Source organism: Columba livia, chromosome 35 (genome assembly GCF_036013475.1).
Source record: "Columba livia isolate bColLiv1 breed racing homer chromosome 35, bColLiv1.pat.W.v2, whole genome shotgun sequence".
NCBI classification, from domain to species: Eukaryota; Metazoa; Chordata; class Aves; order Columbiformes; family Columbidae; genus Columba; species Columba livia.
Genome location: NC_088636.1, coordinates 181340 through 209332, shown reverse-complemented (window position 1 = coordinate 209332; position 27993 = coordinate 181340). Strand labels below are relative to the sequence as shown.

The following is a 27993-nucleotide window of genomic DNA, read 5'->3' as shown; positions in this document are numbered from 1 at the left end:
TTAGGTAGAGACGCCGTTAATGAGGAAGAGGAGACACCCAAAAGGGGACCCGGACTCCTGGGTCCCCTCTCCCGATCTCCTGGGTCCCCTTTCCCGATCTCCTGTGTTGACCCCCCCGAACTCCTGGGTCCCCTCCCCGAACTCCTGGGTCCCCTCCGGAACGCCTGGGTCCCTGCCAGTCTCCTGGGTCCCCTCCCCGAACTCCTGGGTCCCTCCCGAACTCCTGGGTCCCACCCCCGGCCGCCTGGGTCCCCTCTTGGCAGTGGGGGGAGGGGCACATTTGTGCAAAGCTCAGCAGTTCAATGGGGGGAAGGGTTGAGGCTCCCGGACGCCTGGGTCCCCTCTCGGATGCCTGGGTCCACTCCGGTCACTTGGGGGGCACCCAAGCGGCACGGGGGGGGTGGGGTCAGGCCCGAACGCCTAGGTCCCCTATAACCTGAACGCCTGAGTCCCTCCCCCGGACTCCTGGGTCCCTCCCTGAACTCCTGGGTCCCCTCTCGAACTCCTGGGTCCCCTCTCGAACTCCTGGGTCCCCTCTCGAACTCCTGGGTCCCCTCCCGAACTCCTGGGTCCCCCCGGACACCTGGGTCCCTCCTGAACTCGTGGATCCCTCCCGGACGCCTGGGTCCCCTCCTGGACGCCTGGGTCCCCCCTGAACTCCTGGGTCCCCTCCCGAACTCCTGGGTCCCCTCCCGAACTCCTGGGTCCCCTCCCGAACTCCTGGGTCCCCTCTCGAACTCCTGGGTCCCCTCCCGAACTCCTGGGTCCCCCCGGACACCTGGGTCCCCTCCCGAACTCCTGGGTCCCCTCCCGAACTCCTGGGTCCCCTCCCGAACTCCTGGGTCCCCCCCGAACTCCTGGGTCCCCTCCCGAACTCCTGGGTCCCTCCTGAACTCCTGGATCCCCCCCGGACGCCTGGGTCCCCTCCCGAACTCCTGTGTCCCTCCTGAACGCCTGGATTCCCCCCCAGACGCCTGGGTCCCCCCCGAACTCCTGGGTCCCCCCCGAACTCCTGGGTCCCCCCCCGAACTCCTGAGTCCCTCCTGAACTCCTGGATCCCCCCCGGACGCCTGGGTCCCTCCTGAACTCCTGAGTCCCAGACGCCTGGGTCCCTCCCGGACGCCTGGGTCCCCCCGGACGCCTGGGTCCCCGCGATGGAGCCACCGACGCCCGTGTCCCCCTGGGACCTGGGGGTGATCGTCGGGTACCTCGTCCTCGTTCTCGCCGTGGGGCTCTGGGTAAGGGGTCGCGCCCCCCAAGTGACCTTTGACCTCTGAGCCTTGACCCCCCACCCCCTCCCTGACTCCCCTGACCCATAACTGGGAGCACTGGGAGGACTGGGGACCCCATACTGGGAGCTCTGGTGTCCTTTACTGGGGTCGCTGGATCCCATACTGGGAGCACTGGGAGCCCTGGTTTCCTCTATACTGGGAGCCCTGGATCTCATACTGGGAGCACTGGGAGCCCTGGTTTCATCTGCACTGGGAGCACTGGATATCATACTGGGAGCACTGGGAGCCCTGGTTTTCTCTATACTGGGAGCACTGGATCCCATACTGGGAGCACTGGGAGCCCTGTTTTTCTCTATACTGGGAGCACGGGATCCCATACTGGGAGCACTGGGAACTCTGGTTTCCTCTACACTGGGAGCCCTGGATCCCATACTGGGAGCACTGGAAGTCCTGGTTTCCTCTATACTGGGAGCACTGGATCCCATACTGGGAGCACTGGGAGCCCTGTTTTTCTCTATACTGGGAGCACGGGATCCCATACTGGGAGCACTGGAACCCCTGGTTTCCTCTATACTGGGAGCACTGGATCCCATACTGGGAGCACTGGGAGCCCTGGTTTCCTCTATACTGGGAGCCCTGCACCCCTTACTGGAAGCACTGGGAACTCTGGTTTCCTCTATACTGGGAGCCCTGGATCCCATACTGGGAGCACTGGGAGCCCTGGTTTCCTCTATACTGGGAGCCCTGGTTTCCTCTATACTGGGAGCACTGGATCCCATACTGGTGTCACTGGTGTCCCTTACTGGGAACCCTGGTGTTCTCTATACTGGGAGCACTGGGAGCCCTGGTTTCCTCTATACTGGGAGCACTGGTTTTCTCTATACTGGGAGCCCTTGTGTCCCATACTGGGAGCCCTGGATCCCATACTGGGAGCACTGGTGTTCTCTATACTGGTGTCACTGGTGTCCCCAGTCCCTGCGCCGCGGTCGCCGCGACACCATCAGCGGGTATTTCCTGGCGGGGCGGAGCATGAGCTGGGGACCCGTGAGTGACATTGGGGACAATGGGGGGAATGGGGACAATGGGGGTGATGGGGACATCGGGGGCAATGGGGGTGATGGGGACATTGGGGACAATGAGGACATTGGGGGCAATGGGGACAATGGGGGCAATGGGGACAGTGGGGGTAATGGGTCAATGGGGGCATTTGGGACAATGGGGACATTGGGGGCAATGGGGGGAATGGGGACACTGGGGACATTGGGGCAATGGGGGCAATGGGGACACTGGGGGCAATGGGACAATGGGGGCATTGGGGATGATGGAGACAATGGGGACACTGGGGACATTGGGGACAGTGGGGGTAATGGGGTCAATGGGGACAATGGGGGCATTTGGGACATTGGGGACAATGGGAGTGATGGAGGCAATGGGGACATTGGGGACATTGGGGACATTGGGGGCAATGGGGGGAATGGGGACAATGGGGGCATTGGGGGCAATGGTGACATTGGGGGCAATGAGGACACTGGGGACATTGGGGACAATGGGGTCAATGGGGACAATGGGAGCGATGGGGACATTGGGGACAATGGGAGCAATGGGGACACTGGGGACATTGGGGACATTGGGGACAATGGGAGCAATGGGGGCAATGGGGACTTTTGGGGACATTGGGGGCAATGGGGACTTTTGGGGACATTGGGGCAATGGGGGCAATGGGGACGATGGGGACATTGGGGATATGGGGACATGGGGGTACAGGGAGGGGGGTCATATGTGTCCCCATTGTCCCCAATGTCCCCATTGTCCCCAATGTCCCCAATGTCACCATTGCCCCCAATGCCCCCATTGTCCCCATTGTCCCCAATGTCCCCATTGTCCCCATTGTCCCCAGGTGGGGGCGTCGCTGTTCGCCAGTAACGTGGGCTCCGGTCACTTTGTGGGGCTGGCGGGGACGGGGGCGGCCGGAGGAATCGCCGTGGGGGGGTTCGAGTGGAGCGTGAGTGGCACCCATAGACCCCCATAGACCCCCATAGACCCCCATAGACCCCCATAGACCCCCATAGACCCCCATAGACACCCATAGAACCCTATAGAGCCCTATAGACACCCGTAGACACCCATAGACACTCATAGAGCCCTATAGAGCCCCATAGACACCCGTAGACCCCCATAGACACCCATAGATACCCATAGAACCCTATAGAGCCCCATAGACACCCGTAGACCCCCATAGACACTCATAGAGCCCTATAGAGCCCCATAGACACCCGTAGACCCCCATAGACACCATTGAACCCTATAGAGCCCCATAGACACCCATAGACACCCGTAGACCCCCACAGACACTCATAGAACCCTATAGAGCCCCATAGACACCCGTAGACCCCCATAGACACTCATAGAGCCCTATAGAGCCCCGTAGACCCCCATAGACACCCGTAGACCCCCATAGACACCCATAGAGCCCCATAGACACCCATAGAACCCTATAGAGCCCCATAGACACCCGTAGACCCCCATAGACACTCATAGAGCCCTATAGAGCCCCATAGACACCCGTAGACCCCCATAGAGCCCTATAGGCACTCATAGAGCCCTATAGAGCCCCATAGACACCTACAGACACTCATAGAGCCCTATAGAGCCCCATAGACACCTACAGACACTTACAGAGCCCTATAGAGCCCCATAGACACCTACAGACACTCATAGAGCCCTATAGAGCCCCATAGACACCTACAGACACTTATAGAGCCCCATAGACACCCGTAGACACCCATAGAGCCCCATAGAGCCCTATAGGCACTCATAGAGCCCTATAGAGCCCCATAGGCACCTACAGACACTCATAGAGCCCTATAGAGCCCCATAGACACCTACAGACACTCATAGAGCCCTATAGAGCCCCATAGACACCTACAGACACTCATAGAGCCCTATAGAGCCCCATAGACACCTACAGACACTTATAGAGCCCCATAGACACCTACAGACACTTATAGAGCCCCATAGACACCCATAGACACCCATAGAGCCCCACAGAGCCCTATAGGCACTCATAGAGCCCTATAGAGCCCCATAGGCACCTACAGACACCCATAGAGCCCTATAGAGCCCCACAGACACCCATAGAGCCCCATAGAGCCCTATAGACACCCATAGAGCCCTATGGACACTCATAGAGCCCTATAGAGCCCCATAGACACCTATAGACACTCATAGAGCCCTATAGAGCCCCATAGACACCTACAAACACTCATAGAGTCCCATAGACACCTACAGACACCCACAGAGCCCTATAGAGCCCCGTAGACACCCATAGAGCCCTATAGAGCCCCATAGACACCCATAGAGACCCATAGGGCCCTATGGAGCCCTATAGACACCTATAGACACCCATAGAGCCCTCAGAGACCCTATGGACCCCTAAAGACACCCATAGACCCCTCAGAGACCCATTATAGACCCCTATAGACACCTGTAGAACCCTCAGAGAGCCTATGGACCCCTAGAGACACCCATAGAACCCTCAGAGAGCCTATGGACCCCTATAGAACCTATAGGCACCTAGAGACCCCATAGCCCTCCATATACCCCTATAGCCCACTGTAGACCCCATAGACCCCTATAGCCCCCATAGTGCCCCGTAGCCCCATACAAACCCTATAGATGCCATAACCCCCTATAGCCCCCTATAAACCCCATAGACCCCATAACCCCTGTAGACCCCTATAGCGCCCTATAGACCCAAAGAATCCCTTATAGCTCCACATAGCCCCCTATAGACTCCATAGCCCCTGTAGTCTCCCATAGACCCATACAAACCCTATAGATGCCATAGACCCCCATAGAGCCCTATAGACCTGAACAATCCCCTATAGCCCTTATAGCCCCCCTTAGCCCCCTATAGACCCTATAGCCCCCTGTAGACCCTATAGACCCCCATAGAGCCCTATAGACCCAAACAATCCCCTATAGCCCTTATAGCCCCCCATAGCCCCCTATAGACCCCATAGACCCCTATAGCCCCATACAAATCCTATAGACCCCCATATAGACCTATAGATCCAAACAATCCCCTATAGACCCCCCCATGACCTCCTCACACCCTCCCCCATAATGTCCCCACCTGGCCCCGCCCCTTCCCCTTTGGCCACGCCCCATGTGACCACGCCCCCTCCCCTGGCCCCGCCCCCAGGGCATGTTCATCGTGCTGCTCCTGGGCTGGGTCTTCGTCCCCATTTACATGCGGGCAGGGGTGAGTTGGGGGCGGGGCCTATTGGGGGAGGGGCCATGGGGGGCGGGGTCTGGGTGTCCGGGTTGGGGTGTGATGGGATGGGGGTCCCTCCAGAACGCCTGGGTCCCTCCCGAACTCTTGGGTGTCCCCCGGACGCCTGGGTCCCTCCCGAACGCCTGGGTCCCTCCCGAACGCCTGGGTTCCCCCCGAACTCCTGGGTCCCCTTTGCACGCCTGGGTCCCTCCCGAACGCCTGGGTCCCTCCCGAACGCCTGGGTCCCCCCAAACGCCTGGGTCCCCCCAAACACCTGGGTCCCTTTTGCACTCCTGGGTCCCTCCCGAACGCCTGGGTCCCCTTTGCAATCCTGGGTCCCCCCCCAAACTCCCGTGTCCCCCGGACGCCTGGGTCCCCCCCCGGACGCCTGGGTCCCCCCCGAACGCCTGGGTCCCTCCCGAACGCCTGGGTCCCTCCCGAACACCTGGGTCCCTCCCGAACGCCTGGGTCCCCTTTGCAATCCTGGGTCCCCCCCAAACTCCCGTGTTCCCCGGACGCCTGGGTCCCCCCCCGGACGCCTGGGTCCCCCCTGAACTCCTGGGTCCCTCCCGAACGCCTGGGTCCCTCCCGAACTCCTGGGTCCCCCTTGCACGCCTGGGTCCCTCCCGAACGCCTGGGTCCCCTTTGCAATTCTGGGTCCCCCCCAAACTCCCGTGTTCCCCGGACGCCTGGGTTCCCCGGACGCCTGGGTCCCCCGGACGCCTGGGTTCCCCCCGGACGCCTGGGTCCCCCGGACGCCTGGGTCCGCAGGTGACGACGATGCCGCAGTTCCTGGCCCAGCGGTTCGGGGGGGGGCGGATCCGCCTGTTCCTGGCGCTGCTGTCGCTGGTTCTTTACATGTCCACCAAGATCTCGGTATAGGGGACATATAGGGGACATATAGGGGACCTATAGGACATCTAGAGGGGATCTATAGGGGTTAAGGGGGGTCTACAGGGGCTACAGAGGACGTAGGGGTTGGGGGTCTATAGGGGCTATGGGTGATATGTAGGCGATCTACAGGGCACCTATAGGGGTTGAGGGGTCTATAGGGGCTATGGGGGATCTATAGGGCTTGGGAGGGGTCTATGGGGGCTATAGAGAATGTATAGGGGAACTATAGGGGTTGGGAGGTCTATGGGGGTCTATAGGGCATCTATAGGATAGCTTTAGAGGTTGGGGGGCCCATAGGGGACATGTAGGCGTTCTATAGGGGATCCGTAGGGGTTGGGGGGGGTCTATCAGGGCCGGGGTGATCTCTGCGGGTCGGGGGTGATCTATAGGGGGTCCCTATGGGTCCCTATAGGTCTCTATGGGTCTGTGTGGGTCTCTATGGTCCCTATGGGTCTCTATGGGTCCCTATGGTCGCTATGGTCTCTATGGGTCTCTCTATCAGTCCCTATGGGTCCCTATGGGTCTCTATGGTCTCTATGCTCTCCCTATGGGTCTCTCTGTGGGTCTCTCTGTGGGTCTCTCTGTGGGTCTCTATGGGTCTCTATGGGTCTCTATGGGTCTCTATGGGTCTCTCTATGGGTCTCTATGGTCTCTATGGTCTCTATGGTCTCTATGGGTCTCTCTATGGGTCTCTCTATGGGTCTCTATGGGTCTCTATGGGTCTCTATGGGTCTCTATGGGTCCCTATGGGTCCCTATGGGTCCCTATGGGTCTCTATGGTCCCTATGGGTCTCTATGGGTCTCTATGGGTCTCTATGGTCCCTGTGGGTCCCTATGGGTCTCTATGGTCTCTATGGGTCTCTCTATGGGTCCCTATGGGTCTCTATGGTCCCTATGGATCCCTATGGGTCTCTATGGTCCCTATGGATCTCTATGGGTCTCTCTATGGGTCTCTCTGTGGGTCCCTATGGGTCTCTATGGTCCCTATGGGTCCCTATGGGTCTCTATGGGTCTCTATGGGTCTCTATGGGTCTCTATGGGTCTCTATGGTCTCTATGGTCTCTATGGTCTCTATGGTCCCTATGGGTCCCTATGGGTCCCTATGGGTCTCTATGGTCTCTATGGGTCTCTATGGGTCCCTATGGTCCCTATGGGTCTCTATGGTCTCTATGGTCTCTATGGTCTCTATGGTCTCTATAGGTTCCTATGGGTCTCTATGGTCTCTATGGGTCTCTATGGTCTCTATGGGTCCCTATGGTCTCTATGCTCTCCCTATGGTTCTCTATGGGTCCCTATGGGTCCCTGTGGGTCCCTATGGGTCCCTATGGGTCTCTATGGGTCTCTATGGGTCTCTATGGTCTCTATGGTCTCTATGGTCTCTATGGGTCTCTATGGGTCCCTATGGTCTCTATGGGTCTCTATGGGTCTCTATGGTCCCTATGGGTCCCTATGGGTCTCTATGGTCCCTATGGTCCCTATGGGTCTCTATGGGGCACACATAGGTCGACATGTACTCGGGCGCCATCTTCATCCGGGCGGCGCTGGGCTGGGGGCTCCTCCCGGCCGTGGGGGCGCTGCTGGGGGTCACCGCCCTCTACACCATCACCGGTAAAGGGGGCGGGGCCAGAGGGGGCGGGGCCAGAGGGGGCGGGGCCCAAGGGGGGCGAGGTCCAAGGGGGGCAGGGCCCAAGGGGGACGCGGCCCAAGGGGGGCGGGGTCTGGGGTAGGCGGGGCTAAAGGGGCAATGGGGTTAAAGGGGGCGTGGACTAAGGGGGTGGGGTTTTGGTGGGCGTGGTTGAAATGGGCGTGGCATGATGTGGGTGTGGCCTGAATGGGGAGGAGTCAAATGGGGCAGGGGCAAAATGGGGCGGGGTTTAAGGGGGCGGGGATAACAGGGTCTAAGGGGTGGGTTTAAATGCAGTGGGCGGGGATTAACGTGGGCGTGGCCGGGTGGTGGGTGTGGTATAGTGGGCGTGTCCTCACTAACGGGGTGTGGTCTCATCGCGGGCGTGGCCAGAGGGGAATCACTAGGGGTCAATGGGGGGTTGGTTTAAAGGCGGGTGGGCGTGGCTTAATGGGGAGGGGCGTGGCCTGAGGTGGGTGTGTCCTATGGGGCGTGTCCTGAATACGGGGGCGTGGTCTTATTGGCAGTCATTGCCACATTGGGGGCGTGGCCAACAGGGAATCACTGGCGCTCAATGGGGGCGGGATGGGTGGGGATTAAAGGGGAAGGGGCGGGGTCTGAGGGTGGGCGTGGCCTGAGGGGCGTGTCCTGATTGGTGGGCGTGGCCTAGGGGGCCTGACGGCGCTGATGTTCGCGGACCTGCTGCAGACGCTCATCATGGTGCTGGGGGCGGCCGTGCTGGCGGGATATGGTGGGTGTACTGGTTATACTGGTTATACTGGGAGATACTGGTTATACTGGTTATACGGGGTATACTGGGATATATTGGTTATACTGGGATATAGTGGGGTATACTGGGATATATTGGTTATACTGAGTTATACCGGGGTATACTGGGATATACTGGGTTATACTGGATTATACTGGGATATACTGGGTTGCACTGGGATATACTGGGTTGTACTGGGTTATACTGGGTTGTACTGGGATATACTGGGTTATTCTGGGTTATACTGGTTAAACTGGGTTATACTGGGGTATAGTGGGTTATACTGGGGTATACTGGGTTATAGTGTGTTCTACTGGTTATACTGGGAGATACTGGGAGATACTGGGGTATACTGGGATATATTGGTAATACTGGGATATAGTGGGGTATACTGGGATATATTGGTTATACTGAGTTATACTGGGGTATACTGGGATATACTGGGTTATACTGGGTTGTACTGGGATATACTGGGTTATACTGGGGTATACTGGGTTATACTGGGTTGTACTGGGTTGTACTGGGTTATACTGGGTTGTACTGGGATATACTGGGTTATTCTGGGTTATACTGGTTAAACTGGGTTATACTGGGGTATAGTGGGTTATACTGGGGTATACTGGGTTATAGTGTGTTCTACTGGTTATACTGGGAGATACTGGGAGATACTGGGGTATACTGGGATATATTGGTTATACTGGGATATAGTGGGGTATACTGGGATATATTGGTTATACTGAGTTATACTGGGATATACTGGGTTGTACTGGGATATACTGGGTTGTACTGGGTTATACTGGGTTGTACTGGGTTATACTGGGTTGTACTGGGATATACTGGGTTATTCTGGGTTATACTGGTTAAACTGGGTTATACTGGGGTATAGTGGGTTATACTGGGGTATACTGGGTTATAGTGTGTTCTACTGGTTATACTGGGAGATACTGGGAGATACTGGGGTATACTGGGATATATTGGTTATACTGGGATATAGTGGGGTATACTGGGATATATTGGTTATACTGAGTTATACTGGGGTATACTGGGATATACTGGGTTATACTGGGTTGTACTGGGATATACTGGGTTATTCTGGGTTATACTGGGGTATAGTGGGTTATACTGGGGTATACTGGGTTATAGTGTGTTCTACTGGTTATACTGGGAGATACTGGGTTGTACTGGGGTATACTGGGTTATAGTGTGTTCTACTGGGGGATACTGGGATATACTGGGATATACTGGGAGATACTGGGTTATACTGGTTATATGGGTTATACTGGGTTGTACTGGGATATACTGGGTTATTCTGGATTATACTGGGGTACACTAGGGTATACTGGGGTATACTGGGTTATAGTGTCTTCTACTGGTTATACTGGGAGATACTGGGATATACTGGGAGATACAGGGAGATACTGGTTATATAGGTTGTACTGGGATATACTGGGTTATACTGGGGTATACTGGGGTATAGTGGGTTATACTGGGGTATACTGGGTTATAGTGTGTTCTACTGGGAGATACTGGGTTATAGTGGGAGATACAGGGACATACTGGGATATACTGGTTTGGTACTGGGAGGGACTGGGGTGCATCACTCCAATGCCATACTGGTCCATACTGGTTTATACTGGGTTATACTGGGATATACTGGGTTATACTGGTTTGGTACTGGGAGGGACTGGGGTGCATCACTCCAATGCCATACTGGTCCATACTGGGTTATACTGGGATATACTGGGTTATACTGGTTTGGTACTGGGAGGGACTGGGGTGCATCACTCCAATGCCGTACTGGTCCGTACTGGTCCATACTGGTTTATACTGGTTTATACTGGTTTATACTGGTTCCTGCAGCACTGGGCGCCGTGGGCGGCTACGAGGGGCTGCGGAGCCGCTACCCCCTGGCCCTGCCCCCCAATGTCACGGGTCCCTGTGGGCGCCCCCGGCCCGACGCCTTCAACCTGTTGCGCAGCCCCCATGATGGGGACCTGCCCTGGACCGGCCTCATCCTGGGGCTGGGGGTCATCTCGGCCTGGTACTGGTGCACTGACCAGGTGGGACTGGGGGCACTGGGGGGACTGGGAGGGGATTGGGAGGTGATTTGGGGACACTGGGAGGGGATTTGGGGACACTGGGAAGCACTGGGAGGGGATTGGGAGTGAACTGGGATGGGACTGGGAGGGACTGGGAGGGATTAGGGAGCACTGGGAGTGAACTGGGAGGGACTGGGAGTGAACTGGGATGGGACTGGGAGGGATTAGGGAGCACTAGAAAGCACTGGGAGAGCACTGGGAGTGAACTGGGGGGGACTGGGGGGGACTGGGAGGGACTGGGAGGGACTGGGAGGGAACTGGGATGGGACTGGGAGGGAATAAGGAGCACTGGGAAGCACTGCGAGTGAACTGGGAGTGAACTGGGATGGGACTGGGAGGGACTGGGAGGGACTGGGAGGGATGAGGGAGCACTGGGAAGCACTGGGAGTGAACTGGGATGGGACTGGGAGGGACTGGGAGTGAACTGGGAGTGAACTGGGAGTGAACTGGGAGGGACTGGGAGGGACTGGGATGGGACTGGGATGGACTGGGAGGGACTGGGAGGGACTGGGATGGACTGGGATGGGACTGGGAGGGACTGGGAGGGACTGGGATGGGACTGGGAGGGACTGGGAGGGACTGGGAGGGACTGGGATGGACTGGGATGGGACTGGGATGGACTGGGAGGGACTGGGAGGGACTGGGATGGACTGGGAGTGAACTGGGAGGGATTGGGAGTGAACTGGGAGTGAAATGGGAGGGACTGGGAGGGACTGGGAGTGATTAGGGAGCACTGGAAAGCACTGGGATGGACTGGGAGTGAACTGGGAGGGACTGGGATGGACTGGGAGGGACTGGGAGGGACTGGGATGGGACTGGGATGGGACTGGGATGGACTGGGAGGGATTGAGAGTGAACTGGGAGTGGACTGGGATGGACTGGGATGGACTGGGAGGGACTGGGATGGACTGGGAGGGACTGGGAGGGACTGGGAGGGATTGAGAGTGAACTGGGAAGTGGACTGGGATGGACTGGGATGGACTGGGAGGGACTGGGATGGACTGGGAGGGACTGGGAGGGACTGGGAGGGACTGGGATGGGACTGGGATGGACTGGGAGGGATTGAGAGTGAACTGGGAGTGGACTGGGATGGACTGGGATGGACTGGGAGGGACTGGGATGGACTGGGAGGGACTGGGAGGGACTGGGAGGGACTGGGATGGACTGGGAGGGACTGGGATGGACTGGGAGGGACTGGGAAGGCACTGGGGGTCACTGGGTGCCCCGTGGCTCCCCCGGCGCCCCCTGCAGGTGATCGTCCAGCGCTGCCTGGCCGGCCGCTCCCTCACCCACGTGCGCGGCGGCTGCGTGGTCTGCGGGTACCTCAAGGTGCTGCCCATGTTCCTCATGGTGCTGCCCGGCATGGCCGCCCGCGTCCTCTTCCCCGGTCAGTCGTCCCCATCCCCCCCGGCCCGCCCACCCAAGATGGCCGCCAAGATGGCCGCCAAGATGGCCGCCAAGTCTTGACCCCCCATGGCCGCCCTGGTGTCCCCTGAGCTTCTTTGACCAAGACAAGATGGCCGCCATGACAAGATGGCCGCCAAGACAAGATGGCCGCCAAGATGGCTGCCAAGTCTTGACCCTCTATGGCCGCCCTGGTGTCCCCTGAGCTTCCTTGGCCAATCCAAGATGGCCACCAAGATGGCCGCCGAGACAAGATGGCCGCCCAAGATGGCCGCCAAGATGGCCGCCCTGGTGTCCCCTGTGCTTCTTTGGCCAAGACAAGATTGCCGCCCAGCAGGGCTAACCAAGATGGCCGCCCAAGATGGCCGCCAAGATGGCTGCCAAGTCTTGACCCCCTATGGCTGCCCTGGTGTCCCCTGAGCTTCTTTGGCCAAGACAAGATGGCTGCCCAAGATGGCCGCCAAGACAAGATGGCCGCCCAAGATGGCCGCCAAGATGGCCGCCAAGATGGCCGCCAAGTCTTGACCCCCCCATGGCCGCCCTGGTGTCCCCTGAGCTTCCTTGGCCAATCCAAGATGGCCGCCCAAGATGGCCGCCAAGATGGCCGCCCAAGATGGCCGCCCAAGTGTCCCCTGAGCTTCCTTGGCCAATCCAAGATGGCGGCCCAAGATGGCTGCCAAGATGGCCGCCAAGTCTTGACCCTCTATGGCCACCCTGGTGTCCCCTGAGCTTCCTTGGCCAATCCAAGATGGCCGCCAAGATGGCCGCCAAGATGGCCGCCAAGTCTTGACCCCCATGGCCGCCAAGATGGCCGCCAAGATGGCCGCCCAAGTGTCCCCTGAGCTTCCTTGGCCAATCCAAGATGGCCGCCCAAGATGGCCGCCGAGACAAGATGGCCGCCCAAGATGGCCGCCAAGATGGCCGCCAAGATGGCCGCCAAGTCTTGACCCTCTATGGCCGCCCTGGTGTCCCCTGAGCTTCTTTGGTCAATCCAAGATGGCCACCCAAGATGGCCACCAAGACAAGATGGCCGCCCAAGATGGCCGCCCTGGTGTCCCCTGAGCTTCCTTGGCCAATCCAAGATGGCCGCCAAGATGGCCGCCAAGACAAGATGGCCGCCAAGATGGCCGCCCTGGTGTCCCCTGAGCTTCCTTGGCCAATCCAAGATGGCCGCCCAAGATGGCCGCCAAGATGGCCGCCAAGATGGCCGCCCAAGTGTCCCCTGAGCTTCCTTGGCCAATCCAAGATGGCTGCCCAAGATGGCCGCCAAGACAAGATGGCCGCCCAATATGGCTACTTATGACAGCCGACCAATGGGGTGAGCCAACATGGCCGCCAAGATGGCTGCCACCCAAGATGGCCGCCCAAGATGGCTGCCAGTCAATATGGCCGCCCAAGATCATACTTGGCAGCCATCTTGGGCAGCCATATTGGTTGGAAGCCCCGCTGGAGCAGCCATATTGAAAGGCAGCCATCTTGGGCGGCCATCTTGGGTGGCAGCCATCTTGGGCCGCCATCTTGGGCGGCCATCTTGGGCCACCGTGCAGGGCCGCCATCTTGGGCCGCCATCTTGGGCCGCCATCTTGGGCGGCCATCTTGGGCCGCCATCTTGGGTGGCAGCCATATGGGGCAGCCATCTTGGGCAGCCATATTGGTCCGCCATGCTGGGCAGCCATCTTGAATGGCAGCCATATTGGTCCGCCATGCTGGGCAGCCATCTTGGGTGGCCATATTGAGCCACCATATTGAGTGGCGGCCATCTTGGACCACCCCATTGGCGGCCATCTTGGGTGGCAGCCATCTTGAACCAGCACAATGGGCGGCCATCTTGGGCCGCCATGCTGGGCAGCCATCTTGAATGGCAGCCATATTGGACTGCCATGCTTGGCGGCCATCTTGGGTGGCCATATTGCTCCACCATATTGGGTGGCAGCCATCTTGGACCACCCCATTGGCGGCCATCTTGGGCCACCATGCTGGGCAGCCATCTTGACTGGCAGCCATATTGCACCGCCATACTTGGCGGCCATCTTGGGCCACCATATTGGGTGGCAGCCATCTTGGACCACCCCATTGGCGCCCATCTTGGGTGGCAGCCATCTTGAACCACCCCATTGGTGGCCATCTTGGGCCGCCATGCTGGGGAGCCATCTTGAATGGCAGCCATATTGGACTGCCATGCTTGGCGGCCATCTTGGGTGGCAGCCATCTTGGACCACCCCATTGGCGGCCATCTTGGGCCACCATATTGGGAGGCAGCCATCTTGGGCCACCACACTGGGCAGCCATCTTGAGCGGCGGCCATCTTGAGTGTCAGCCATCTTGGGCAGCCACCTTGGGCCAATCTTGGGTAGCCATCTTGGGCCGCCATATTGAGTGGCGGCCATCTTGGGCCACCATGCTGGGCAGCCATCTTGAATGGCAGCCATATTGCACCACCATGCTTGGCGGCCATCTTGGGCCGCCATATTGGGTGTCAGCCATCTTGGACCACCCCATTGGTGGCCATCTTGGGTGGCAGCCATCTTGAACCAGCACAATGGGCGGCCATCTTGGGCAGCCATGCTGGGCAGCCATCTTGACTGGCAGCCATATTGCACCGCCATACTTGGCGGCCATCTTGGGCCACCATATTGGGAGGCAGCCATCTTGGGCCACCACGCTGGGCGGCCATCTTGACTGGCAGCCATATTGCACCACCATGCTTGGCGGCCATCTTGGGCCACCATATTGGGTGTCAGCCATCTTGGACCACCCCATTGGCGGCCATCTTGGGCCGCCATGCTGGGCAGCCATCTTGAGTGGCAGCCATATTGCACCGCCATACTTGGCGGCCATCTTGGGCCACCATATTGGGAGGCAGCCATCTTGGGCCACCACGCTGGGCAGCCATCTTGAGTGGCAGCCATCTTGAGTGTCAGCCATCTTGGGCAGCCACCTTGGGCCAATCTTGGGTAGCCATATTGGGCCGCCATATTGAGTGGCGGCCATCTTGGGCCACCATGCTGGGCAGCCATCTTGACTGGCAGCCATATTGCACCGCCATACTTGGCGGCCATCTTGGGCCACCATATTGGGAGGCAGCCATCTTGGGCCACCACGCTGGGCAGCCATCTTGAGCGGCGGCCATCTTGAGTGTCAGCCATCTTGGGCAGCCACCTTGGGCCAATCTTGGGTAGCCATCTTGGGCCGCCATATTGAGCGGCGGCCATCTTGGCCCACCACGCTGGGCAGCCATCTTGAGCGGCGGCCATCTTGAGTGGCAACCATCTTAGGCGGCCATCTTGCTCCCTCCCCCCGCACGCTCGGCGGCCATCTTGGGTGCCCGTCTCCGGGCGGCCATCTTGGCTGGCTGAGGTGACGCTGACTCCGCGACGCCCCCCCAGAGGTCGTGGGTTGTGCCGACCCCCAGCGCTGCCTCCGCGCCTGTGGGAGCCCCCTGGGCTGCTCCAACCTGGCCTATCCCCAGCTCGTCGTCAGCCTCCTGCCCCCCGGTTCATCCCCAAGGGCCTTATTAGGGGCTAATAGCGGCTTATTAGGGGCTAATAGTGGGTTATTAGGGGCTATTAGGGGCTAATAGTGGGTTATTAGGGGCTAATAGTGGGTTATTAGGGGCTATTAGGGGGTTATCAGGGGCTATTAGGGGCTAATAGTGGCTTATCAGGGGCTATTAGGGGCTAATAGTGGGTTATTAGGGGCTAATAGTGGGTTATCAGGGGCTATTAGGGGCTATTAGGGGCTAATAGTGGCTTATTAGGGGCTAATAGTGGGTTATTAGGGGCTAATAGTGGGTTATTAAGGGCTATTAGGGGCTAACAGTGGCTTATTAGGGGCTAATAGTGGGTTATCAGGGTCTATTAGGGGCTAATAGTGGCTTATTAGGGGCTAATAGTGGGTTATCGGGGGCTATTACGGGCTAATAGTCGCTTATTAGGGGCTAATAGTGGGTTATTAGGGGCTAATAGTGGGTTATCAGGGGCTATTAGGGGCTAATAGTGGGTTATTAGGGGCTAATAGTGGGTTATCAGGGGCTATTAGGGGCTAATAGTGGGTTATTAGGGGCTAATAGTGGGTTATCAGGGGCTATTAGGGGCTAATAGTGGCTTATTAGGGGCTAATAGTGGGTTATCAGGGGCTATTAGGGGCTAATAGTGGGTTATTAGGGGCTAATAGTGGGTTATCAGGGGCTATTAGGGGCTAATAGTGGCTTATTAGGGGCTAATAGTGGGTTATTAGGGGCTAATAGTGGGTTATCAGGGGCTATTAGGGGCTAATAGTGGCTTTTTAGGGGCTAATAGTGGGTTATCAGGGGCTATTAGGGGCTAATAGTGGCTTATTAGGGGCTAATAGTGGGTTATTAGGGGCTAATAGTGGGTTATCAGGGTCTATTAGGGGCTAATAGTGGCTTATTAGGGGCTAATAGTGGGTTATCAGGGGCTATTAGGGGCTAATAGTGGGTTATTAGGGGCTAATAGTGGGTTATCAGGGGCTATTAGAGACTATTAGGGGCTATTAGAGTCTATTAGGGGACTATTGGGGACTATTAGGGACTATTGGGGACTATTAGGGGGCTATTAGAGACTATTGGGGGCTATTAGAGTCTATTAATGGACTATTAGAGTCTATTAGGGGACTATTAGAGTCTATTAATGGACTATTAGAGTCTATTAGGGGACTATTAGAGTCTATTAGGGGGCTATTAACCCACTATTAGCGCTATTAATGGGCACTTAGCTCCCCATTATGGGGTCTGGGGGGGTCTGTCCGTGCTGTGGGCGGGTCCCCGCGGTGACCCCGCCCCCGTGCCCCCCCAGGGCTGCGGGGCCTCATGCTGGCCGTGGGTCTGCCCCCCTCATGGCCATTGTGGCTATTGGGGGACTATTGGAGACTATTAGGGGACTATTGGGGACTATCAGGAGACTATTGGGGGCTATTAGAGTCTATTAGGAGACTATTGGGGGCTATTAAGGGGCAATTAGAGTCTATTAGGGGACTATTAGAGACTATTAGGAGACTATTAGAGGCTATTAGGGGACTACTGCAGAATATTAGGGGACTATTGGGGGCTATTTGGGGACTATTAAAGGCTATTAGTGGGCAATTAGAGCCTATTAGGGGACTATTGGAGACTATTAGGAGACTATTGGGGACTATTGGAGGCTATTAGGGGACTATTGGGGGCTATTAGGGGACTATTAGGAGACTATTGGGGACTATTGGGGCTATTAGGGGACTATTGGAGACTATTAGGCGACTATTGGGGTCTATTGGAGGCTATTAGGGGACTATTGGTGGCTATTAGGGGACTATTGGGGACTATTAGGAGACTATTGGGGACTATTAGAGGCTATTAGGGGACTATTAGAGACTATTGGGGGCTATTGGAGGCTATTAGGGGACTATTGGTGGCTATTAGGGGACTATTGGGGACCATTAGGAGACTATTGGGGACTATTGGGGGCTATTAGGGGACTATTGGGGGCTATTAGAGTCTATTAGGGGACTATTAGGGACTATTAGGGGGCTATTAGGAGACTATTGGGGACTATTGGGGGCTATTAGGGGACTATTGGGGGCTATTAGAGTCTATTAGGGGACTATTAGGGACTATTAGGGGGCTATTAGAGACTATTAGGGGACTATTGGGGACTATTAGGGGACTATTGGGGACTCTTAGGGACTATTAGAGTCTATTAGGGGACTATTGGGGACTATTAGGAGACTATTAGAGACTATTAGGGGACTATTAGGGACTATTAGGGGGCTATTAGAGACTATTAGGGGCTATTAGAGTCTATTAGGGGACTATTAGAGTCTATTAGGGGACTATTAGAGTCTATTAGGGGGCTATTAACCCACTATTAGCGCTATTAATGGGCACTTAGCTCCCCATTATGGGGTCTGGGGGGTCCGTCCGTGCTGTGGGCGGGTCCCCGCGGTGACCCCGCCCCCGTGCCCCCCCAGGGCTGCGGGGCCTCATGCTGGCCGTGGGTCTGCCCCCCTCATGGCCATTGTGGCTATTGGGGGACTATTGGAGACTATTAGGGGACTATTGGGGACTATCAGGAGACTATTGGGGGCTATTAGAGTCTATTAGGAGACTATTGGGGGCTATTAAGGGGCAATTAGAGTCTATTAGGGGACTATTAGAGACTATTAGGAGACTATTAGAGGCTATTAGGGGACTACTGAAGAATATTAGGGGACTATTGGGGGCTATTTGGGGACTATTAAAGGCTATTAGTGGGCAATTAGAGGCTATTAGGGGACTATTGGAGACTATTAGGAGACTATTGGGGACTATTGGAGGCTATTAGGGGACTATTAGAGGCTATTAGGGGACTATTAGAGACTATTGGGGACTATTGGAGGCTATTAGGGGACTATTGGTGGCTATTAGGGGACTATTGGGGACTATTAGAGTCTATTAGGGGACTATTAGGGGGCTATTAGGAGACTATTGGGGACTATTGGGGGCTATTAGGGGACTATTAGGGGACTATTAGAGTCTATTAGGGGACTATTAGGGACTATTAGGGGGCTATTAGAGACTATTAGGGGCTATTAGAGACTCTTAGGGGACTATTAGAGTCTATTAGGGGACTATTAGAGTCTATTAGGGGGCTATTAGAGACTATTAGGGGCTATTAGAGTCTATTAGGGGACTATTAGAGTCTATTAGGGGGCTATTAGAGACTATTAGGGGCTATTAGAGTCTATTAGGGGGCTATTAGAGTCTATTAGGGGACTATTAGAGTCTATTAGGGGGCTATTAACCCACTATTAGCGCTATTAATGGGCACTTAGCTCCCCATTATGGGGTCTGGGGGGTCTGTCCGTGCTGTGGGCGGGTCCCCGCGGTGACCCCGCCCCCGTGCCCCCCCAGGGCTGCGGGGCCTCATGCTGGCCGTGGGTCTGCCCCCCTCATGGCCATTGTGGCTATTGGGGGACTATTGGAGACTATTAGGGGACTATTGGGGACTATCAGGAGACTATTGGGGTCTATTGGAGGCTATTAGGGGACTATTGGTGGCTATTAGGGGACTATTGGGGACCATTAGGAGACTATTGGGGACTATTGGGGGCTATTAGGGGACTATTGGGGGCTATTAGAGTCTATTAGGAGACTATTGGGGGCTATTAAGGGGCAACTAGAGTCTATTAGGGGACTATTAGAGACTATTAGGAGGCTATTAGAGGCTATTAGGGGACTACTGAAGAATATTAGGGGACTATTGGGGGCTATTTGGGGACTATTAAAGGCTATTAGTGGGCAATTAGAGCCTATTAGGGGACTATTGGAGACTATTAGGAGACTATTGGGGACTAATGGAGGCTATTAGGGGACTATTGGGGGCTATTAGGGGACTATTAGGAGACTATTGGGGACTATTGGGGCTATTAGGGGACTATTGGAGACTATTAGGCGACTATTGGGGTCTATTGGAGGCTATTAGGGGACTATTGGTGGCTATTAGGGGACTATTGGGGACCATTAGGAGACTATTTGGGACTATTGGGGGCTATTAGGGGACTATTGGGGGCTATTAGAGTCTATTAGGGGACTATTAGAGACTATTAGGGGGCTATTAGAGACTATTAGGGGACTATTAGGGACTATTAGGGGGCTATTAGGGGACTATTGGTGGCTATTAGAGACTATTAGGGGCTATTAGAGTCTATTAGGGGACTATTAGAGTCTATTAGGGGGCTATTAGAGACTATTAGGGGCTATTAGAGTCTATTAGGGGGCTATTAGAGTCTATTAGGGGACTATTAGAGTCTATTAGGGGGCTATTAACCCACTATTAGCGCTATTAATGGGCACTTAGCTCCCCATTATGGGGTCCGGGGGGTCCGTCCGTGCTGTGGGCGGGTCCCCGCGGTGACCCCGCCCCCGTGCCCCCCCAGGGCTGCGGGGCCTCATGCTGGCCGTGGTGCTGGCCGCGCTCATGTCGTCCCTGGCCTCCATCTTCGCCAGCTCGGCCGCCCTGTTCAGCCTCGACGTCTACAAGAGGCTGCGGCCCCGAGCGGGGCCCCGGCAGCTCCTCATCGCCGGCAGGTGGGGACCCAGGCGTCCGGGGGGGACCCAGGCGTCCGGGGAGGACCCAGGCGTCCGGGGGGAAAGGAGATCGGGGGGAAACAGGAGTTCTGGGGGACCCAGGAGTTCGGGAGGGACCCAGGAGTTCACGGGGGGACCCAGGAGTTCGGGAGGGACACAGGAGTGTAGGAGGGACCCAGGAGTTCAGGGGGGGACCCAGGAGTTCAGGGGAACCAGGAGTTCGGGAGGGACCCAGGAGTTCAGGGGGGGACCCAGGAGTTCGGGGAGGGACCCAGGAGTTTGGGAGGGACCCAGGAGTTAGGGGGAACCAGGAGTTCGGGAGGGACCCAGGAGTTCGGGAGGGACCCAGGAGTTCAGGGGGGGACCCAGGAGTTCGGGAGGGACCCAGGAGTTCGGGAGGGACCCAGGAGTTCAGGGGTGGACCCAGGAGTTCGGGAGGGACCCAGGAGTTTGGGGGGGACCCAGGAGTTCGGGAGGGACCCAGGCTTCAAGGTTAGAAGGGACCCTGGCGTCCGAGAGCTCAGGTCTATGGGAATGAAGGGGCTATAGGGGACCCAGGAGTGTGGGTTAAAGGGGACCCAGGCGTCCGGGGGACCCAGGGGTGTGGGTTAAAGGGGACCCAGGCGTCCGGGGGACCCAGGGGTGTGGGTTAAAGGGGACCCAGGGGTGTGGGTTAAAGGGGACCCAGGCGTCCGGGGGACCCTGGGGTGTGGGTTAAATGGGACCCAGGCGTCCGAGAGCTCAGGTCAATGGGAATGAAGGGGCTATAGGGGACCCAGGGGTGTGGGTTAAAGGGGACCCAGGCGTCCGGGGGACCCAGGGGTGTGGGTTAAAGGGGACCCAGGGGTGTGGGTTAAAGGGGACCCAGGCGTCCGGGGGACCCAGGGGTGTGGGTTAAAGGGGACCCAGGGGTGTGGGTTAAAGGGGACCCAGGCGTCCGGGGGACCCAGGGGTGTGGGTTAAAGGGGACCCAGGCGTCCGAGAGCTCAGGTCAATGGGAATGAAGGGGCTATAGGGGACCCAGGGGTGTGGGTTAAAGGAGACCCAGGGGTGTGGGTTAAAGGGGACCCAGGCGTCCGGGGGACCCAGGGGTGTGGGTTAAAGGGGACCCAGGCGTCCGGGGGACCCAGGGGTGTGGGTTAAAGGGGACCCAGGGGTGTGCGTTAAAGGGGACCCAGGCGTCCGGGGGACCCAGGGGTGTGGGTTAAAGGGGACCCAGGGGTGTGGGTTAAAGGGGACCCAGGCGTCCGGGGGACCCAGGGGTGTGGGTTAAAGGGGACCCAGGCGTCCTGGGGACCCAGGCGTCCAGGCAGTGGGGGACCCAGGAGTTCGGGAGGGACCCAGGTGTCCAGGTTAGAAGGGACCCAGGCGTCCGAGAGCTCAGGTCAATGGGAATGAAGGGGCTATAGGGGACCCAGGCATCCGGGAGCTCCGGTCAATGGGAATGAAGGGGCTCTAGGGGACCCAGGGGTGTGGGTTAAAGGGGACCCAGGGGTGTGGGTTAAAGGGGACCCAGGCGTCCGGGGGACCCAGGGGTGTGGGTTAAAGGGGACCCAGGGGTGTGGGTTAAAGGGGACCCAGGCGTCCGGGGGACCCAGGGGTGTGGGTTAAAGGGGACCCAGGGGTGTGGGTTAAAGGGGACCCAGGCGTCCGGGGGACCCTGGGGTGTGGGTTAAAGGGGACCCAGGCGTCCGAGAGCTCAGGTCTATGGGAATGAAGGGGCTATAGGGGACCCAGGCATCCGGGAGCTCCGGTCAATGGGAATGAAGGGGCTCTAGGGGACCCAGGGGTGTGGGTTAAAGGGGACCCAGGCGTCCGGGGGACCCAGGGGTGTGGGTTAAAGGGGACCCAGGCATCCGGGGGACCCAGGGGTGTGGGTTAAAGGGGACCCAGGCGTCCGGGGGACCCAGGGGTGTGGGTTAAAGGGGACCCAGGCGTCCGGGAGACCCAGGGGTGTGGGTTAAAGGGGACCCAGGGGTGTGGGTTAAAGGGGACCCAGGCGTCCGGGCGACCCAGGGGTGTGGGTTAAAGGGGACCCAAGGGTGTGGGTTAAAGGGGACCCAGGCGTCCGGGGGACCCAGGGGTGTGGGTTAAAGGGGACCCAGGGGTGTGGGTTAAAGGGGACCCAGGTGTCCGGGGGACCCTGGGGTGTGGGTTAAATGGGACCCAGGCGTCCGAGAGCTCAGGTCTATGGGAATGAAGGGGCTCTAGGGGACCCAGGGGTGTGGGTTAAAGGGGACCCAGGGGTGTGGGTTAAAGGGGACCCAGGCGTCCGAGAGCTCAGGTCAATGGGAATGAAGGGGCTATAGGGGACCCGGGGGTGTGGGTTAAAGGGGACCCAGGGGTGTGGGTTAAAGGGGACCCAGGCGTCCGAGAGCTCAGGTCTATGGGAATGAAGGGGCTATAGGGGACCCAGGCATCCGGGAGCTCCGGTCAATGGGAATGAAGGGGCTCTAGGGGACCCTGGGGTGTGGGTTAAAGGGGACCCAGGCGTCCTGGGGACCCAGGCGTCCGGGCGGTGAGGGACCCAGGCGTCCTGGCGCAGGCTGTGGGTGGCGGCCATGGTGGGGCTGAGCCTGGCGTGGCTGCCGGTGGTGGAGGCGGCACAGGGGGGGCGGCTCTTCGACTACATCCAGGCCGTGGCCAGTTACCTCGCCCCCCCGGTGGCCGCCGTCTTCTTCCTCGCCGTCTTCGTGCCCCGCGTCAACGAGCCCGTGAGTGACACCGAGGGACCCAGGAGTGCGGGAGGGACCCAGGAGTTCGGGGAGGGACCCAGGAGTGCGGGAGGGACCCAGGAGTTCAGGGAGGGACCCAGGAGTTCAGGGAGGGACCCAGGAGTGTGGGAGGGACCCAGGAGTGCGGGAGGGACCCAAATAGAGGACCCAGGAGTTCTGGAGGGACCCAGGAGTTCTGAGGGACCCAGGAGTGCGGGAGGGACCCAGGAGTGCGGGAGGGACCCAGGAGTGCGGGAGGGACCCAGGAGTGCGGGAGGGACCCAGGAGTTCGGGGAGGGACCCAGGAGTGCGGGAGGGACCCAGGAGTTCAGGAGGGACCCAGGAGTCCAGGAGAGGACCCAGGAGTTTGGGAGGGGACCCAGGCTTCTGAGAGGGACCCAGGAGTCCGGGAGGGGATCCAGGCGTCCGGGAGGGACCCAAATAGGGAACCCAGGAGTTCTGGAGGGACCCAGGAGTTCTGAGGGACCCAGGAGTGCGGGAGGGACCCAGGAGTGCGGGAGGGACCCAGGAGTGCGGGAGGGACCCAGGAGTGTGGGGAGGGACCCAGGAGTTCAGGGAGGGACCCAGGAGTTCTGAGGGACCCAGGAGTGCGGGAGGGACCCAGGAGTGCGGGAGGGACCCAGGAGTGCGGGAGGGACCCAGGAGTTCGGGAGGGACCCAGGAGTTCGGTAGGGGACCCAGGAGTTCGGGAGGGACCCAGGAGTTCAGGAGGGGACCCAGGAGTTCGGGAGGGGACCCAGGTGTCCGGGAGGGGACCCAGGAGTTCGGGAGGGACCCAGGCTTCTGAGAGGGACCCAGGCGTCTGGGAGGGGACCCAGGCTTCTGAGAGGGACCCAGGAGTTCGGGAGGGACCCAGGAGTTCGGGAGGGACCCAGGAGTTCGGTAGGGGACCCAGGAGTTCGGGAGGGACCCAGGAGTTCGGGAGGGGACCCAGGAGTTCGGGAGGGGACCCAGGTGTCCGTGAGGGGACCCAGGAGTTCGGGAGGGACCCAGGCTTCTGAGAGGGACCCAGGCGTCCGGGAGGGGACCCAGGCTTCTGAGAGGGACCCAGGCGTCCGGGAGGGGACCCAGGCTTCTGAGAGGGACCCAGGAGTTCGGGAGGGACCCAGGAGTTCGGGAGGGGACCCAGGAGTTCGGGAGGGACCCAGGTGTCCGGGAGGGGACCCAGGAGTTCGGGAGGGACCCAGGCGCCCTGGAGGGGACCCAGGCGTCCGGCTGACCCCGTCCCCCCCCCCAGGGCGCGTTCTGGGGGCTGGTCGGGGGGCTGTTGCTGGGGCTGGCGCGGCTGCTCCCGGAGGTGGGACCCGAATAAGGGACCCAGGAGTTCGGGAAGGGACCCAGGCTTCTGAGAGGGACCCAGGAGTTCGGGAGGGACCCAGGAGTTCAGTAGGGACCCAGGCATCCGGGAGGGACCCAAATGGGGGACCCAGGAGTTCGGGAGGGACCCAGGAGTTCGGGAGGGACCCAGGAGTTCGGGAGGGACCCAGGAGTTCGGGAGGGGACCCAGGCGTCCGGGAGGGGACCCAGGCGTCCGGCTGACCCCTTCCCCCCCCCAGGGCGCGTTCTGGGGGCTGGTCGGGGGGCTGTTGCTGGGGCTGGCGCGGCTGCTCCCGGAGGTGGGACCCGAATAAGGGACCCAGGAGTTCGGGAAGGGACCCAGGCGTCCAGGAAGGGACCCAGGAGTTCGGGAGGGACCCAAATAGGGGACTCAGGAGTTCAGGAGGGACCCAGGTGTCCGGGAAGGGACCCAGGCTTCTGAGAGGGACCCAGGCGTCCGGGAAGGGACCCAGGCGTCCGGGAGGGACCCAAATAGGGAACCCAGGAGTTCGGGAGGTACCCAGGAGTTCGGTAGGGGACCCAGGAGTTCGGGAGGGACCCAGGAGTTCGGTAGGGGACCCAGGAGTTCGGGAGGGACCCAGGAGTTCGGTAGGGGACCCAGGAGTTCGGGAGGGACCCAGGAGTTCGGTAGGGGACCCAGGAGTTCGGGAGGGACCCAGGAGTTCGGGAGGGGACCCAGGAGTTCGGGAGGGACCCAGGAGTTCGGGAGGGGACCCAGGAGTTCGGGAGGGACCCAGGAGTTCGGGAGGGACCCAGGAGTTCGGGAGGGACCCAGGAGTTCGGGAGGGGACCCAGGAGTTCGGGAGGGACCCAGGCGCCCGGGAGGGGACCCAGGCGTCCGGCTGACCCCGTCCCCCCCCCAGGGCGCGTTCTGGGGGCTGGTCGGGGGGCTGTTGCTGGGGCTGGCGCGGCTGCTCCCGGAGGTGGGACCCGAATAAGGGACCCAGGAGTTCGGGAAGGGACCCAGGAGTCTGAGAGGGACCCAGGAGTTCAGGAGGGACCCAGGCGTCCGGGAAGGGACCCAGGAGTTCGGGAGGGACCCAAATAGGGGATTCAGGAGTTCGGGAGGGACCCAGGAGTTCAGGAGGGACTCAAATAGGGGACTCAGGAGTTCAGGAGGGACCCAGGTGTCCGGGAGGGGACCCAGGCATCCGGGAGGGACCCAAATGGGGAACCCAGGAGTTCAGGGGGGACCCAGGCATCCGGGAGGGACCCAAATGGGGAACCCAGGAGTTCAGGAGGGACCCAGGCGTCCGGGAGGGACCCAAATGGGGAACCCAGGAGTTCGGGACGGACCCAGGAGTTCGGTAGGGGACCCAGGAGTTCGGGAGGGACCCAGGTGTCTGGGAGGGACCCAGGTGTCCGGGAGGGGACCCAGGCTTCTGAGAGGGACCCAGGAGTTCGGGAGGGACCCAGGAGTTCGGGAGGGACCCAGGAGTTCGGGAGGGGACCCAGGAGTTCGGGAGGGGACCCAGGCGTCCGGGAGGGGACCCAGGCGTCCGGCTGACCCCTTCCCCCCCCCAGGGCGCGTTCTGGGGGCTGGTCGGGGGGCTGTTGCTGGGGCTGGCGCGGCTGCTCCCGGAGGTGGCGCTGGGGACGGGGTCGTGCGGGTCCCCCGGGCGCTGTCCCCGCCTGCTCTGCGGGCTCCATTACCTGCACTTCGCGCTCCTGCTCTTCCTCGTCACCGGCGTCATCGTCGTCGCCGTGTCCCTCTGCTACCCGCCCATCCCCCGCGTGCACGTGAGTGCGGGGGGACCCAGGAGTGCGGGAGGGACCCAGGAGTGCGGGGAGGGAACCAGGAGTGCGGGGAGGGAACCAGGAGTGCGGGGAGGGAACCAGGAGTTCGGGAGGGACCCAGGAGTTCGGGGAGGGACCCAAATAGGGGACCCAGGAGTGCGGGAGGGACCCAGGAGTTTGGGAGGGACCCAGGAGTTCGGGGAGGGACCCAAATAGGGGATCCAGGAGTGCGGGAGGGACCCAGGAGTTCGGGAGGGACCCAGGAGTTCGGGAGGGACCCAGGAGTTCGGGGTGGGACACAGGAGTTCGGGAGGGACCCAGGAGTTCGGGAGGGACCCAGGAGTTCAGGAGGGACCCAGGAGTTCGGGGAGGGACCCAAATAGGGGATCCAGGAGTTCGGGGTGGACCCAGGAGTTCGGGAGGGACCCAGGAGTTTGGGGAGGGACCCAAATAGGGGACCCAGGAGTTCGGGGGGGACACAGGAGTGCGGGGGAGACCCAGGAGTTCGGGAGGGACCCAAATAGGGGATCCAGGAGTTCGGGGAGGGACCCAGGAGTTCGGGAGGGACCCAAATAGGGGACCCAGGAGTTTGGGAGGGACCCAGGAGTTCGGGGAGGGACCCAAATAGGGGACCCAGGAGTGTGGGAGAGACCCAGGAGTTCGGGAGGGACCCAGGAGTTCGGGAGGGACCCAGGAGTTCGGGGGGGACCCAGGAGTTCGGGGGGGACACAGGAGTTCGGGGAGGGACCCAAATAGGGGACCCAGGAGTGCGGGAGGGACCCAGGAGTTCGGGAGGGACACAGGAGTTCGGGAGGGACCCAGGAGTTCGGGGTGGGACACGGGAGTGCGGGGGGACCCAGGAGTTCAGGGGGACCAGTATAGGGGACCCAGGAGTTCGGGAGGGACCCAAATAGGGGACCCAGGAGTGGGGAGGGGACCCAGGAGTGTGGGAGGGACCCAGGAGTTCTAGGAGGGACCCAAATAGGGGACCCAGGAGTGCGGGAGGGACCCAGGAGTTCAGGAGGGACCCAGGAGTTCGGGGAGGGACCCAGGCATCCGGGGACACAGGAGTTTGGGGAGGGAACCATGAGTCTGGGAGGGACCCAGGAGTTCGGGAGGGACCCAGGAGTTCAGAGGGACCCAAATAGAGGACCCAGGAGTTCTGGAGGGACCCAGGCGTCCGGGTTCCCGCAGCTCCACCGATTGGTGTTCAGTCTCCGGAATAGTCGGGAACCGCGAATCGACCTTGACCAATCAAAGGACGTGACCGGTGATATCCAGCTCCAAGGTGAGGGACCCAGGCGTCCGGGGGAGACCCAGGCGTTCAGGAGGGACTCAGGAGTTCGGGAGGGACCCAGGAGTTCGGGGGGACCCAGGAGTTCGGGAGGGGACCCAGGAGTTCGGGGAGGGAACCAGGAGTTAGGGAGGGAGACAAATAGGGGACCCAGGCATTCGGAGGGACCCAGGCGTTCGGGAGGGACCCAGGCGTCCGGGCGCTCACTCCCTTTTCTCCCAGACGTGGAGGCGGTGCCGGGGACTCAGGGGGCGGAGCCACCAGAAGGGGCGGGGTCACGTGGACCGGGGGGCGTTTCCCCAGTCCCGGCCCCGCCCCCCGAGGACCCTCGCTGGAGCCGATTGGTCGATGTCAACGCCATCGTCCTGATGGGCGGCGCCGTCTTCCTGTGGGCTTATTTCGCCTGAAATTGCCCCAAAAATGACCCAAAATGAGCTTGAAATGACCCAAAATGTGCCTGAAATGCTCCAAATGGGCCCAAAATGCCCCAAAATGAGATTAAAATTGCCCAAAATGAACCCAAAATGAG

General features: G+C 59.6%; 1 protein-coding gene across 3 annotated transcripts; it reads left to right on the top strand.

Moving 5' to 3' along the window:
* Window positions 1-21: 21 nt before the first annotated feature.
* Window positions 22-27982, top strand: LOC135576931 (sodium/glucose cotransporter 2-like). 3 transcript variants are annotated; one of them, XM_065044280.1, is made up of 15 exons: window positions 28-1238; window positions 2205-2276; window positions 3130-3234; window positions 5437-5496; window positions 6280-6384; window positions 7905-8010; window positions 8697-8777; window positions 10656-10855; window positions 12146-12281; window positions 15685-15792; window positions 20210-20360; window positions 22906-23074; window positions 25958-26173; window positions 27365-27458; window positions 27687-27982. In XM_065044280.1, the coding sequence occupies exons 1-15, from the start codon at window positions 1155-1157 to the stop codon at window positions 27869-27871; spliced, it is 1872 nt and encodes a 623-aa protein (XP_064900352.1). In that variant the 5' UTR covers window positions 28-1154; the 3' UTR covers window positions 27872-27982. The 3 variants fall into 3 exon arrangements, with proteins under 3 accessions (XP_064900354.1, XP_064900353.1, XP_064900352.1); XM_065044281.1 differs by lacking the exon at window positions 15685-15792 and having other exon boundaries at window positions 24-1238; XM_065044282.1 differs by lacking the exons at window positions 25958-26173; window positions 27365-27458; window positions 27687-27982 and adding an exon at window positions 24333-24512 and having other exon boundaries at window positions 22-1238.
* Window positions 27983-27993: the final 11 nt, after the last annotated feature.